The following is a 13,853-nucleotide window of genomic DNA, read 5'->3' on the forward strand; positions in this document are numbered from 1 at the left end:
GACCAATCAGAGCGCGATACGCACTCTTAAAGAGACAGTGCGTTTTTCCCTCCTGAACACGATTTTTTTAAATGTCATTATTACATTATAGTTTTTATCATATTTTTTTAAAATCCATTTTATTCATCTTATTATTTTGTCCTTTTTAGAGGACGACAGGACTAAGTTATAGTCTATAACATAAATAGACATAAAAAAGCATCGCAGTATCGGCAAAAACAACGTTTTAGGTTTCAGGCAATTTTTTGCAAAACTTTGTGCAAAGACGATTCTCAACTATGTTGTGAAATACTATTTTACTTTATGCAGCATATGGGTAAAGTATTCATAAATTAGTATTCCCATTCTATACAATGTATCTATACATGTACTTTGCATATTAATTTGTTCTTGGGGCAAATCATAATGAAAAAAAAATTTAATAATGGAAGCAATAACTTGGCATCAGAAAAATTCACATTTCATATGAATATTGATATATAATTTCTTGTTATGTTTCCCCAAAATGCCTAAATAACATAAATTTTGTCCTGGTGTCCTCAACAGAGGACATGTATGAAAATAATGCTCTGTTTCGTTTAACAAAAAGTCATATTCCGGTTTAAAACCCCACAACATTTTTCCAAGATTTTTTATTGTTGTTGTTTTCTTTTATTTTTATGACAAACAATTTGAAATTTATCCAAGTTTAAATTATATTTACTAAACATTATCATATAATTTGATAATTCTGCTGCCCCTTTGAGAGACCATTTTGGCAAACTGTATGTGACTTTATTGCCAAGAATATTGATGACCAATTTGCATTGTTTTTTAGATTTACTATTGGGTCTTGTGAAGGAATATAAAGATAAGTGCAATCAGGTTTCTATAATATAATACTTTTAATTGCTAAATTCTATTTTCACAAATGAAAATTTTCATTTAAAAAAACTGTTTTTATATTTTAAAAGAAAGAAATGGAACATTGTATTGTACCTATACGATTTTCAATAAAGCAAAATGTATATATATATATATATATATATATATATATACAGTACAGACCAAAATTCAGCTTTGCATCACAGGAATAAATATATTTTTTATATATTCAAATAGAAAACTATTATTTTAAGTTGCAATTTGTAATAATATTTCACAATATTTGTGTTTTTTCTGTATTTTTGATCAAATAAATGCAGGCTTGATGAGCAGAAGAAACTTCTTTCAAAAACATAAAAATAGTAATGTTTCCAAACTCTTGGTCTGTACTGTGTATATATATATATATATATATATATATATATATATATATATATATATATATATATATATATATATATATATATATATAATTTATGTTTTATAAATGGTTTAAATTACATTGATTAAATAATAATAATAGTCTTCTAATTAAATGAATAACAAAACCAATAACATACAAATATAAAGTAACATCAATAATATTTAATTTAGCATTTACAACAAATAATTTAAACTGATCTTTTAAGTATTTAATTTTTCAAATGTATTTTAATAGTTTTTATTTTTAGACCAAAATAAGTAATTAAATTTTTGCGTAATGTGTAAAATTAGTAAAACTCTTCCTCAACGAGCTTTCTCAATAATTTCCCAGTGCAGTAGGTAATTTCACACGACATCAATCATCTTTTTTTTATTATTTTTTTAGTTTTGGCCCAGTTGTGCTGCCATACGCGGAAGTGTCGCCCACGCACCCAGCAGCGCAGGAGGATCTGTCTTTCACCAGGTTTGTTTTGATCATACAGTAATATGTTTTATCAAAACCATCGCCGTTTAGTTCATTTATTAGGTTTCTGTTTGGTCAACAAGTGACGCATGCTAATTAAAAGTTGAAGAGATCCACTAACTGAGGTTATTTTAACTTCTATTTAAGATAAACATATCAAAACAAAACGATCTTGAACACTGTTTCTGTTGTTACGGACATAAGTTGTATTTACAGTAGCTAAAGAGTTATTGTTATTTAGTAAGATGTATCATTATGTATATAAAATCATTATATACATATACCACTTGTTTATATTTGTCAGATGCATTAGATGGTGTTGTTTTAGACTGTTTCTGTGCAATATAAAGCGCGTTTGACAGCAGCTTCTGTCTGGAGGGAAAGCAGCAGGATTAGTTGAGTTAATGATTAATTATTAATTCCGTTGTTTCCTTGAGTGATGATGATGAAGTGTGTATTCACACTGCTGGTCCAACATTTGGGATTAACGTTACTTAGATGTGTTTTAAAGAAGCCTCTTCTGTTCATCAAAACTGCATTTATTTGAGCAAATATACAGTGTAATGGTGAAATAGTATTGCAATTTAAAATAATGGTTTTCTATTTTAATATATTTTAAAATCAAATTTATTTCTGTGATGTGCAGCTGTACTTTCAGTCACATGATCTTCAGAAATCATTCTAATGGGATGATTTATAATCAATAATGGAAACAGTTGTGCTGCTGAATATATATATATATATATATATATATATATATATATATATATATATATATATAGGAATCATTTGAGGAATACAGCATTTATTTAAAATATAATTTTTAGCAATGTAAATCTTCATCACTTTTTATCAATTTAACATTCTTACTGAATAAAAGCATTATTATAATTTTTTTATCAACAACAAAAAAGAAGGGGAAAAAAGACAGATAGCAAACTTTTAATCGGTAGGTTTATATTGTTACAAAAGATTTATGTTTTGAAAAAACGCTGTTCTTTTTAAATTTTTATTCATCAAAGAATCCTGTGAAAGTGTCATAGGTTCCAAAAAAATATTAAGCAGCAAAACTGATGATAAATTATTGAATTGATAATAAATCAGTGTATTATCATGACTTCTGAAGATCATGTGACAATAAAGACTGGAGTAATGATGCTGAAAATACAGCTGCACATCACAGAAATAAATTACATTTTAAAACACATTCAAATGAATAAATAACTCAGAGACGAACTACACGTTCCTCAAAAGCATGATGATTATATTTGAAAAATTATGTTTGGATAATCAAGTAAACCTTAGTAGCTTCAGTCCATCCAGTCTGCGAAACGAGCCGGAGATAGACGTTTGTACAGCTAGATTAAAAAGCCTTTAAAAAAGTATGATCATGTTGATCATTTAGATTTAGCTGCCTAAGAAATGTATTTAACAAATGTGATACAGTAGCTTTATAGGGTCAAATTATTAAAAAGTACCCTGGCATACAACATTCACCCAAATATTCAGATTTTCTAACTGTGCTAGTCTCTTGAATTGTCCTCAGAATATAAATATCTTTTACATCTCATATGTCTGTTCTTGTGTCTTGCAGTGGTGTGGAGCCGGTCTGAGATGGCAGACGCATCAGAGCGAGGTTTAGAGGCGGAGCCTCTGAAGGGGGAAGTGGCAGAAGGGGGCGTGTCTAAGGAGAAAAGCTGCAAAGAGAAGCTTGGCATGTCAAAACTGTTGGGCTGGCGCACAGCTGCATTCCTCCTCTCTCTCTTCCTGTGCCTGGTGGTTGTTTTTGCCTTTTCATTCATCCTTCCCTGTCCCGTACGGCCGCAGTACCTGTCCACCTGGAACCACACGCTACCTGACGCAGGTGAGCCTCCTGAAAAACTCAGTAGAAGCGTTCATGCATTCCTGACTGGAAGCTGAATGTGTTTCTCTCCTATAGCCACGTATGATTTCCTGGCTGTTGAGGACGCCAATGAAGACAAAGCCTTGGATGTGTTCTTCATCTACAAGGATGCTGAAGCCAGCCGTAACACATGTCTGAGTCAAAGTAAGCCCAAAAACACACATGCACAAACCCGCTTACTCTTGTTTCTAGAGATAAAGACAAATCTGTTACTCAATAAAAAAATGTAAGTCATAATTTTTTTTTAAATACCTCGAAAGCATATTAAAATAAGTTTATATAAGTTCTCATGCATTTGTTCTTCAAACCTTCTGAAGTGAGAATATTCAAGTCAACAGGCTACTGCTGTATTGTGTGTTATGCTGCCTGAAATAATGTTTCTTTTGCAGATTTATCAATCCCGTGTCTGGTTTTAACGGCTGTTGATGGCACCGATGGGAAGACACTTTGGGAACGACCTCTAGATGCCGAATTGGATTGGCTGGAGTGTGGTGTAAAGGGGCTTGGACTTCAAAGAACAGGCTGTCTGGTGGCTCACGCGGACAATCTCACAGCTATCGATAAAAAGACAGGTACAGGATTTAATTACACACACGAGAACATCACTAAGAAAACAGTACTGTGTATCTGAAACAGGATTGTTCAAATGATTACTGTTAAGGTTTTTTAATGTTTTTGAAAGAAGTGTCTAATGCTTATCAAAACTGCATTTATTTGATTAAAAATAGAGGAACTGAAAAAAAAAACATTTTTTTAATAATTGAAAATAAGTGTTTTCTTTGCAAATGTGTTTGAATGAAAATGTAATTTATTTCTGTGATGCAAAGCTGAATTTTCAGTATCATTACTCCAGTCTTCAGAAATCATTCTAATATGAGAAAACATTTATTTTTTTTATATTTTTGAGGTTAACCGAGACAAACCTTGATTCTTTGATGAACAGAAAGTTCAAAAGAGCAGAATTTATTTATAACAAAAAGATTTGTAACATTGCAACAGGGTCTCATTTGTTAACATTAAGTTAATGCATCCATTAACAATAACCAAACTATTTTTACAGCATTTATTAACCTTCGTTGATGTTACTTGGTAATGGTAACATTTGTTATTTTACAATGCTAACTATTAAATATTGAGATCAACATTAGCTAAGATTAATAAACGCTGTATAAGCATTGTTCATGTTAACTATTGTAAACAAATGAAACCTTATTTTTCAGTGTTAGAGAAATCTTTTGTAATATTATAAATGTATTTACCGTCACTTTTGATCAAAATAATGCATCTCTGCCCCTTAGCTGTTATAAATTCACTGTAAACCATGGCTTCACAAGGCTTATTACTTTTATAAAACGGTTATTCTATATATGTAGTAAGGTTTCACAGAATGAAACATAGCAAATAAACTGTAATTATATTAACAAAAAACATATTCTTCAACCAAACAATGTAGTTCTTCAGAAACAGGTGAGGTTCCAAGTGGTTGCCGAGCAACACACAGAAGTAAACAAAGGTGTGTGTTGTTTGTGATGTAATCAGAAACAGCTTTGAACTCAGCTCAGCCAATCAGAATCAAGGAGCGGAACTATCCGCTTTATAAATATGGTTTTGTCACAGTGCTTTTTGTCCAAATCAGAAAAGTGAATTTGGAAATATTTTGATGCTCCAGGTGAGGTCAGGTGGCAGCGCTCGCGTTCCACTGTTCTGAATGGAAATCTCCCACTCATCAGTTTTCCGGATCTGAATGGTGATAAAGCAGAGGACTTTGCCATACTTTCATATAATCCTGAAGCGCCATCATTCACATCCATACCAGTACGACACACACACACACACATACACTTAATAACACCTGTGCTGAGGACTGTGTGATAGTGTTCATTGTGCTCTGTGCACTCTTTCAGCTGGTGTTTTTCTCAGGGGAGTCCGGGGAACAGATCGGCTCAGTGGATGTTGATGGGAACGGGGTGTTTGGTCACCAGCAGTTCAAAACAGCCAGTGGTGCTTCATACCTGCTGTTACTCTCAAGTGAGTAGAGGATTACAGCTAAAAACTGTTCTTCTGTATGTCCCTGACCTCTAGTGTTTCTCCCTCTCCACAGAATCTGGGCTCTACGCCGTCAGTCTGCGACGTCTGGCATCTCTAGCCAAACTGGAGTCTGCACTGAAGGATGAGAAAAGCTGGGAGGAAAAATCGGACACACACACTGGATTGATCTCCCTCTATCAGTAACACACATCGGGGATTAAACCTTACCCACGTCCTTTCTTGGATTTCCATTCTCATGATGTTCTGTGTGTTCTAGGTTTGATTCTCTGAAGCGTGTGATGGTTGTTCCTGGCAGTAGTTCTCCATCGCTGCTGGTCCAGACGGAGTCCAGCGTGTCTCTGCTGAACACAGACAAACTGAAGATCACATGGAGCACCAACACCAGCGCTCTGCTCAGGTGCCATTAAACACACTGATCCAAACCTGTGATGGTATCTGTGCGTGTTAAACTGATTTATTCCTGTGTGTTTGTCTAGTGTGCCAACATTTGGGCAATTCGACAAAGATGGAATTCCAGACATCATGATCGAGGAAGACATCGGCAATAAAACCAAAAGAGTAAGTGAGCATTGAGGATTACTGATAATAATTTGAGGTGTTATATATAGTCGTGTGTGTGTTTGCATGAGTATACAATTCTTTTTTTGTTTTTTGCAAGTTTTAATCATATGTAATAACCATACCGTTCAAAAGTATAGGGTCAGTAAGATTAAAAATAATCATAATTTATAGTAATACTTTTATTCAGCAAGAATGCATTCAATAGATCAAAAGTGGCAGTAAAAACTTTTAAAAGATTTATTTTTCGATTAAATGCCGTTCTTTTGAACTTTGTGTTCATCAAAGAATCCTGAAAAATAAAATGTTTCCACAAAACTATGAAGCAGCACAACACAACACAAAGTAATGATAATCAGAAATGTTTCTTGAGAAGCATATCAGAATGATTTCTGAAGAGTAATGATGCTGAAAATACAGCTGCACATCACAGAAATAAAATATATTTGAAATGATATTCAAATAGAAAATGGTTATTTTAATTGTAAAAAAAATTAAACTTTTTTTTAAAACATGTTTTAAAAATCATATGTAAAAAAAATTTGATTATGCAATAATATGTGAAAAAAAAAAAAAAACACTGACCCCAGGTGTTTAGTGCATGTATATATTATTGATATAGATTAGATTAAATGTATATATGTGGTGTGTTTTAGGTCTTGGTTCTCAGTGGAAGCTCTGGAGTCGTCCTGTGGCAGATGAATCTGTTGTTCTGGACTCCGAATCCTCGTCCCGCGTCTGTCCTCACACTGAACACTTACTCAGTGTTCATGCTCTGGGGACAGAGTCAAGGCAACCAGACCGTAAGAACCACGACATATTCACACAAACACACACCTGCAGAAATAGACCACTGATGTGTGTGTGTGTGTTTGTGTGTGTTTTTGACGATACTCAGAATGAGATGCATTCATCATTCCTGCTGCATCCTCGAAATTCCCAACTCCTGCTTGAAAAAAGACATCCTTTACAGAACATCATCTCTTTTAAGGGTATCTCCTTTTCCCAAATGTTTTGTTGCATTGATAATTGTTGATCATGATCATTTTCTCTCTTTATTGCACACTGTTTTTGCTACTGATGCTTTAAGGCATATAGGTTTGTAAAAGAAAAGAATCATCTTTCTGTATTTGTGTAGCGATGCTGTTGGAGCGAGGACGTCATGCCTGTTACCTCGTTCTGACGGGACCAGATGGACGGCGGCATGTAGGACCAGACGAGACGGAGACGGTCATTCTGACCAAGCACAAGATCAAGGATGACGTGTCGGAGAGCATTGCTCTTAGAGTGTCCGCTGATGAATACATCTCTGAAGATGAAGTGAAGCAGGAGTTCCACAGGCTGCGCTTCAGCGATAAACTTCTCTGAAACACAGTTTATATTCAAACACTCATTTTCAACCCTAAGGTCATATAGGCCACAAAAAAGAAACAGTGGCTGTGTGTAGAATTTGAAATCCAAATCATCCACGTGTATCTGTTAATTTGATCTAGTTAAAGCTGCTTGAGAACGATGTCATAAAACCTAAAATGTCTTTATCGGAAACCAAACCAAATCATATCAACTTCATTTAGAAGTTATACACTTGCTGCATTAATTTATGACAATCATAAACTACTGTAAATCATTTCAGATGATTTTTACAAAAGGCCAGGGACTATCAGGGACTACATATATATTTATAATGATCAGGGATTTCATATAAAGGTGAATCTCGTGGAGAACAGTATGGGTCATGACAAAAATAAATAAATAAATGAGTAGTTTACCCAAAAATGAACATTTGATGAAAATGTGCTCACCCTTAGGATATTCAAGATGTAGATGAGTTTGTTTTTTCAAATTTGTTGAATCTATATCTTTGATAGACTAAAGAGGAGTATGTTTTCAGCTAATTAAATTTTTTTTTTTTTAGGTGAACTATTCCTTTAAATGTCATAAAAGTAATGCCACGATCTAAAAATTTAATAATCCTAAAAATGGTCTTAATTTTCTTTTGCAAAATCTAATTTATTCTTTTTTTTCCATTGGATTTTGGTATGAAATAGACGTGGACATGAGTTTCATGAGATTCGTGTTTGTATCATTGTGCGGTTTTCACTGGATTCTGCTGTAGTCGAGTGAAGCCAAAAATACTAAAAATTTAACTGCATTTTACAGCAACAAAACCTAAAAACTAATGCATATTGTATATTTGCGGCGCAGAGTCTCAGGGCTTTGTTTGTTGGGATGGAGACGCTGTGTCTCTTTAAATTCATTGCTTGAAGAGTTTGGGTGAGTCAAAACAAAGTGATTGTAAGTGTTCTGCTGTTTCATGCTGCTGTTGTTAAAGATGCACCTTCACGTCATTCACTGTGATGTTTTGATAGCAGGGAGGACTATTATCACTTAGTGCTGTACATTAAGTGCCTTAAACAGGGACCTAAAATCATTGTTGTGAGTAATATACTGTGGCTTTTAATCATATCTACAAAATGTGGGTTTCCTTTAAAGTGGGGCTGTGGATGTTCGAACCAATTAGCAGAACTGTACCTTTAGTTTACTGTAGCTTTGTGTCATCTTCAGTTTTCTGTGCATCCTCTGTAGATCAGGACGATCAGCTGCACCAAAACAACATGACTCTGCATCTGAAGAAGCCAAATGAAACACTGGATTCAGTGACAGGTGTAGGAGATGAACATGTTTAAAATAAATCAGCTTACTTTGATGCACTGTAGTTATAGCCAGAGGTTTATTATTTTTAACTGGTTTAGATGGTTTTGTAAACCTGTAGAACAGGTCGGAAATTTAGCTTGTGCCATTTTCTGTCTTTATTTGAGAAAACTCTAAATGATTGAATTGTTATACTGTGTAATAAATACTGTAGAATGCATTCAGTGCTATTGCTTTTTGAATCCTTAATGCAGTTTATGTCTTTTTATCTTCTTATTTCATGTTTATTCAAGACATCACACTTATCTCATGAATATGTATTAGGTCATACCTACTTAATAAGTTTTCAGCATAGTAGTTTTATTCCCTTCCCCTTTCTGCTATATTATTCAATACGCTATTATTAAAATATGCACTAAATACCATTAAAAGCAAATTAGGAAAATTTTAAAAACGGTATTATAATACAGTTTTATATAGTAATATTTTAATATTAAATACAATACAACAAAATTACCACATTGAAACGTGTGAAATTTCTGTTTTTAATTTCTGCTACTTGTTTTAAGTGACGTCAGTAAAGCTGATGTGTACATAGCGTGCATGTTTTTAACGAGTCACGTGACGTTCGTGTACCGCGCAATTCCTGTCACTGTCACATGCACGCGCACTGTACACAGTAGGTTCATGAAGGTTTACTGGACCACAGAGACAGCAAATGCAAGAAAATACGTATTAGTGTGCGAAGAAAATGCAAAAACTATTGGAAGTGAATTATTGATTTATGCGAGCGTTCGCTGGTGTTCGTTTATGAGCTACTGACGGGTTTATGGAGACGTTTAATTCAGTTTAATTAGCATCAATGTCAGACTGTTAAACGCATCTCCTAGTGAGAAGGGCAAACTCGTGGCGGGGGAGCTGTAAACACTAGAAAACACCATGCTGTTGACATGTAATCATAATAACGACATGCATTATGTGCCTTGCAGTAACTCACAAACAGTCCATCATTGCATGAATGTGGGCATCATTCTGGTTTGGTCATTTGATGCCATCTGAGCTGCATGCCAAAATACTTTCCATTTATCACAGCACTGGGGCATTGACTGGGAATGATTCAAAGCGTCCACAAGGTCATAAGCCCACAAAATCTTTCCATTTTTATTTATAAAAGGTAAGAGGCCCAGAGCACCAGCCAGAGGCACCAGACTTCCTAGAAAGACCCTTGTATGTCATAATTGAAGCTATTTATGGACTCTAAGCACATGCATCTTTTTGTTCACGTTTATTTATAGCGCTTTTCACAAAACCAATCGTTGCAGCTTTACAGGAAATTTAAGTTTTTACATTGTATTTAGGAGTAGCCAATCAGTCAAGATGATGTCCATACAGCAGAAATGTACGGTAAAAAAAATAATAATAATAATAATGCCGTTAGTTAATGCCATGAACACTAGTCAACATTTCATCATCAAATTTGTCCTTTAAGACCTAAAAGCGTTCTCGTATTTGATTAATTTTTTGATCCACTTCAAATTTTGACTACTGTATTCAAACAAATGGTGAATGTTCAGACTTATAGAAAAGTTTCTATTTTTTCCCCAGATTTTATTTTTTTATGATTTCTGAAACAAGCAATAATTGGCGCCAGAATTGTAACGTTTTTGTTTGAACGTTCTATTTAAGAACGTTCGTTCATAACTTTGTTCTGAGAACGAGCTCAAACAAGATGCCAAAATAAAACCCCTAGTAACTAAACAAAACGGGAAGGCATTGATCTTTAGAATAAACTTGCAGATTCTCTCCAGTTAAACATTAACCTGCTGTTGTGCACGGAAATGACCTGACGTGCTCTTCTCAATGTTACATGATCTCACATAAAATAAATACATAGTTCAATAATTCATCCGCTGTGTTTCCTTGCATGTGCGCTTTTGAGTGCTCCTTCCTGGAGTTCTAGTCACATCCCATTGTGATCGCATCTCAGTTGTTTCGTTTCAATGTGACCCGAGTCCGCCATACTGAGAGTAAAGGACTGCACGCCAGCGCTCAAGTGCACTTAACATCACACACAGCAAGTGAACCAACGAGGATTGTCTGTCCCTCAACAAAAGTCACTTCGCACAGCCAGCCGCCTCAGACAGGTAAAACACAGGTAAAACACTCAATAACGTGTGACAACTGAACGCTTTCTCTTTAAAATGCGCGTTATTCTCTGTGGGAATAAGATTCTCATTCTCATTGTAAAAGCGAAAGTGTTGAACAATGTGATGCGGAAGGCATCGACCATCTATGATCTTTTTTAAAATGGTGCAAAACTAGTAATTAAACGGAATGATATATGAAACACTACCTTTATAAATGCACATTTGTGTAATTCTAATTAAATATATATTTATGTGGATAATAATACCTTCTAAGACTATTTCCTGTCCTGTCATAGAGCTAATAAAAATGCATTAGTCTCGTGACCAATGTTTTATTACTATTATTGATTTATTTTTCCATGATGAAGATCTAGTAATTCAGGTGGAGTTGTGGATATATCTGTGCATTTTTCTGAATAGGCTATTATATATATAATTATGACAGATGCATGTATTTTAGTTTATCTGAATTAAGAGTCATGGCCGAAGACATTCAGCAGAAACTGGAGAAGTACCGCACGGCGCCCTTCGACGCGCGCTTCCCGAACCAGAACCAGACCAGAAACTGCTGGCAGAACTACGTGGGTGAGTTCTTTTTAGGAGGGGAAATATTTAGAGAGTAAGTTATCCAAGTGCGTGTAATCCACTGTAAGTCATGGCCTGTGCTGGTGCAACCATCAGTGTAACTAACGATCAGGGGACTCGACATTTTTAAAGTAATTAATGTCAGTAATTTTAATGTTTTTTTTTTTTTTTGGCTGTTCAAAAACATTTTTGACAACAAATTAAAAAAAAAAAAGTAACATAAAAATGTAGCGTTTTGTCGATTCCCGGTCTACCGTTGCCATGGCTAACTCGCGATGTTTTGGATCTGCGCTCTTCTTAACTATGGAAACTTATTTATTCAACACGGTAAAGACGGTAATTGCAAATCTTATTTTTCCATCACAATTCTTAGATAACCTCACAAAATTCAGTATTTTTCTTGCAATTTTGAGTCGCAAATACTTTTTTTTTTATTCCGTTGTGGAAATAAGCTCACATGCTAACCACGTTTGTGATTAATTAATAAAATAATGTATGAAACATAAGCCTACACTATTTCTTGACAATTTGGGATCAGCAAGATTTATTTTTTAAATAAGGACTATTTTTATTTAGTGCTTTAAAATTGATTAATCTTGATTAACCGCTTTCAAAATAAATGTTTGTTTACATAATATGTGTGTAAAGTGTATATTTACAGTATATGTCTATATAAATAAACACGTTTATATTTAAGAAATATTTACACATTCGTATATATATATATATATATATATATATATATATATATATATATATATATATATATATATATATATGTGTGTGTGTGTGTGTGTGTGTGTGTGTGTGTGTGTGTGTGTGTGTGTTGTTTACCATATTATTTTACTGTATTTTTTATTAAATAAATGCAGCCTTGTTGAGTGAAGAGACTTTAAGAAACTTTTTAAGAGATATTTTATTAATAATTTATATAAATTGTAAAACAGTAAATTAATTTCCTTCATCAAAAAATTGCATAAAGAAAGAAATTTAAAAAATGATATTTTGTGCATTTTTCAGTCATTTTCATTAGAAATATTTCCCTTTTCCCTTTTCTTTTTAAGAGTAATATGAAATTAAACCGGTACTTCTTTATTTATTTTTTATTTTGTATGTTTTTTTAGAAATACCATGGTACCATGTCCTTAAAACACAGTAATCTATGGAATCTATTTAATTTATCTAGATTTTTATCGCTGCCAAAAAGCTCTGGATGCCAAAGGTGTGGACACCGCTCCATGTGACTGGTACAAGAGGGTCTACAAATCTCTCTGCCCTCTATCCTGGGTAAATATTCCTTCCTCACCGATCTCTGCTAGCACCATGAAGGTCATTTACTCTCAACATTTTCATGTGTCGCTCAGATTGAGAAATGGGACACTCAGAGGGAAGACGGAACATTTCCAGGAAAGATCTGAAGAGCACACAGTCTCCAGAGAACTGCATCAGGGGAACCGAAACACATCTGTCTGTGATATCTCACCCCGGCCGAGCAGGGCCTTATCAATGTTTGTCCAAAAGTGCTCGTGTCAGGCTGGAGGATGAGATCGATTGTTAACGTCATTCCTTATTTAAATGAAAGTATTGCAGATTCTACATTAAAATCTCTCAGGCTTTGAAATGTGATTTTGTTGTGACGTGCTTCATGGAGTCATAAAACTTGACATCCAATGCATATTACACAAACCAACAGCTATTAGCAGAAATACACAGTGCACAGTTCACCAGGAAACAAAATAGTGTTTACAAGGTACCAGGTTGAGAACCTGTTACAACAAGAACTTATGAGGAAGAACTCAATCAGTGGATTTGATCAAGTTCAAATTACATTTTTTTTTTTTAAGGCATTTAGTAACAAGTAAACTAGATAACCATGAGGAGAACATTTAACATGTTGATCAGACGGACTCTTCCCTTTAAACGAAATAGATCTACAAAAACAAAAATTGTCTGAAAATGTGTTCACTCTCAGGCCATCCAAGATGTAGATGAGTTTTTTTCTTCATCAGATTTGGAGAAATGCATGTAGCATTGCATCACTTGCTCAACGACGAATGCACTGCAGTGAATGGGTGCCGTCAGATTGAGAGTCCAAACAGCTGATAAAAACATCACAATTATCCACAATAATTAACATCTGGAGAAGTCAAAAGCTGTCAAAATCCATCATTAAAATGTTTTAACTTTCTTATCTCATCAGACCAAAATC

General features: G+C 34.2%; 2 protein-coding genes across 4 annotated transcripts; both read left to right on the forward strand.

Moving 5' to 3' along the window:
* Window positions 1-1,632: 1,632 nt before the first annotated feature.
* Window positions 1,633-9,132, forward strand: LOC127945844 (protein FAM234A-like). 2 transcript variants are annotated; one of them, XM_052541940.1, is made up of 12 exons: window positions 1,633-1,750; window positions 3,345-3,614; window positions 3,690-3,797; window positions 4,043-4,225; window positions 5,323-5,468; window positions 5,558-5,681; window positions 5,755-5,881; window positions 5,959-6,099; window positions 6,179-6,260; window positions 6,917-7,063; window positions 7,159-7,252; window positions 7,399-9,132. In XM_052541940.1, exons 2-12 carry the CDS (start codon window positions 3,365-3,367, stop codon window positions 7,626-7,628), a joined length of 1,632 nt encoding a protein of 543 aa, XP_052397900.1. In that variant the 5' UTR covers window positions 1,633-1,750; window positions 3,345-3,364; the 3' UTR covers window positions 7,629-9,132. The 2 variants fall into 2 exon arrangements, with proteins under 2 accessions (XP_052397900.1, XP_052397901.1); XM_052541941.1 differs by having other exon boundaries at window positions 1,741-1,875.
* A 1,694-nt stretch (window positions 9,133-10,826) lies between these two features.
* Window positions 10,827-13,270, forward strand: LOC127945872 (cytochrome c oxidase subunit 6B1). 2 transcript variants are annotated; one of them, XM_052541961.1, is made up of 4 exons: window positions 10,827-11,067; window positions 11,520-11,644; window positions 12,831-12,931; window positions 13,009-13,270. In XM_052541961.1, the coding sequence occupies exons 2-4, from the start codon at window positions 11,539-11,541 to the stop codon at window positions 13,060-13,062; spliced, it is 261 nt and encodes an 86-aa protein (XP_052397921.1). In that variant the 5' UTR covers window positions 10,827-11,067; window positions 11,520-11,538; the 3' UTR covers window positions 13,063-13,270. The 2 variants fall into 2 exon arrangements, with proteins under 2 accessions (XP_052397921.1, XP_052397922.1); XM_052541962.1 differs by having other exon boundaries at window positions 10,829-11,056.
* The last annotated feature ends 583 nt before the right edge of the window (window positions 13,271-13,853 follow it).

This window comes from Carassius gibelio, chromosome A24 (genome assembly GCF_023724105.1).
Source record: "Carassius gibelio isolate Cgi1373 ecotype wild population from Czech Republic chromosome A24, carGib1.2-hapl.c, whole genome shotgun sequence".
Taxonomy (NCBI): Eukaryota; Metazoa; Chordata; class Actinopteri; order Cypriniformes; family Cyprinidae; genus Carassius; species Carassius gibelio.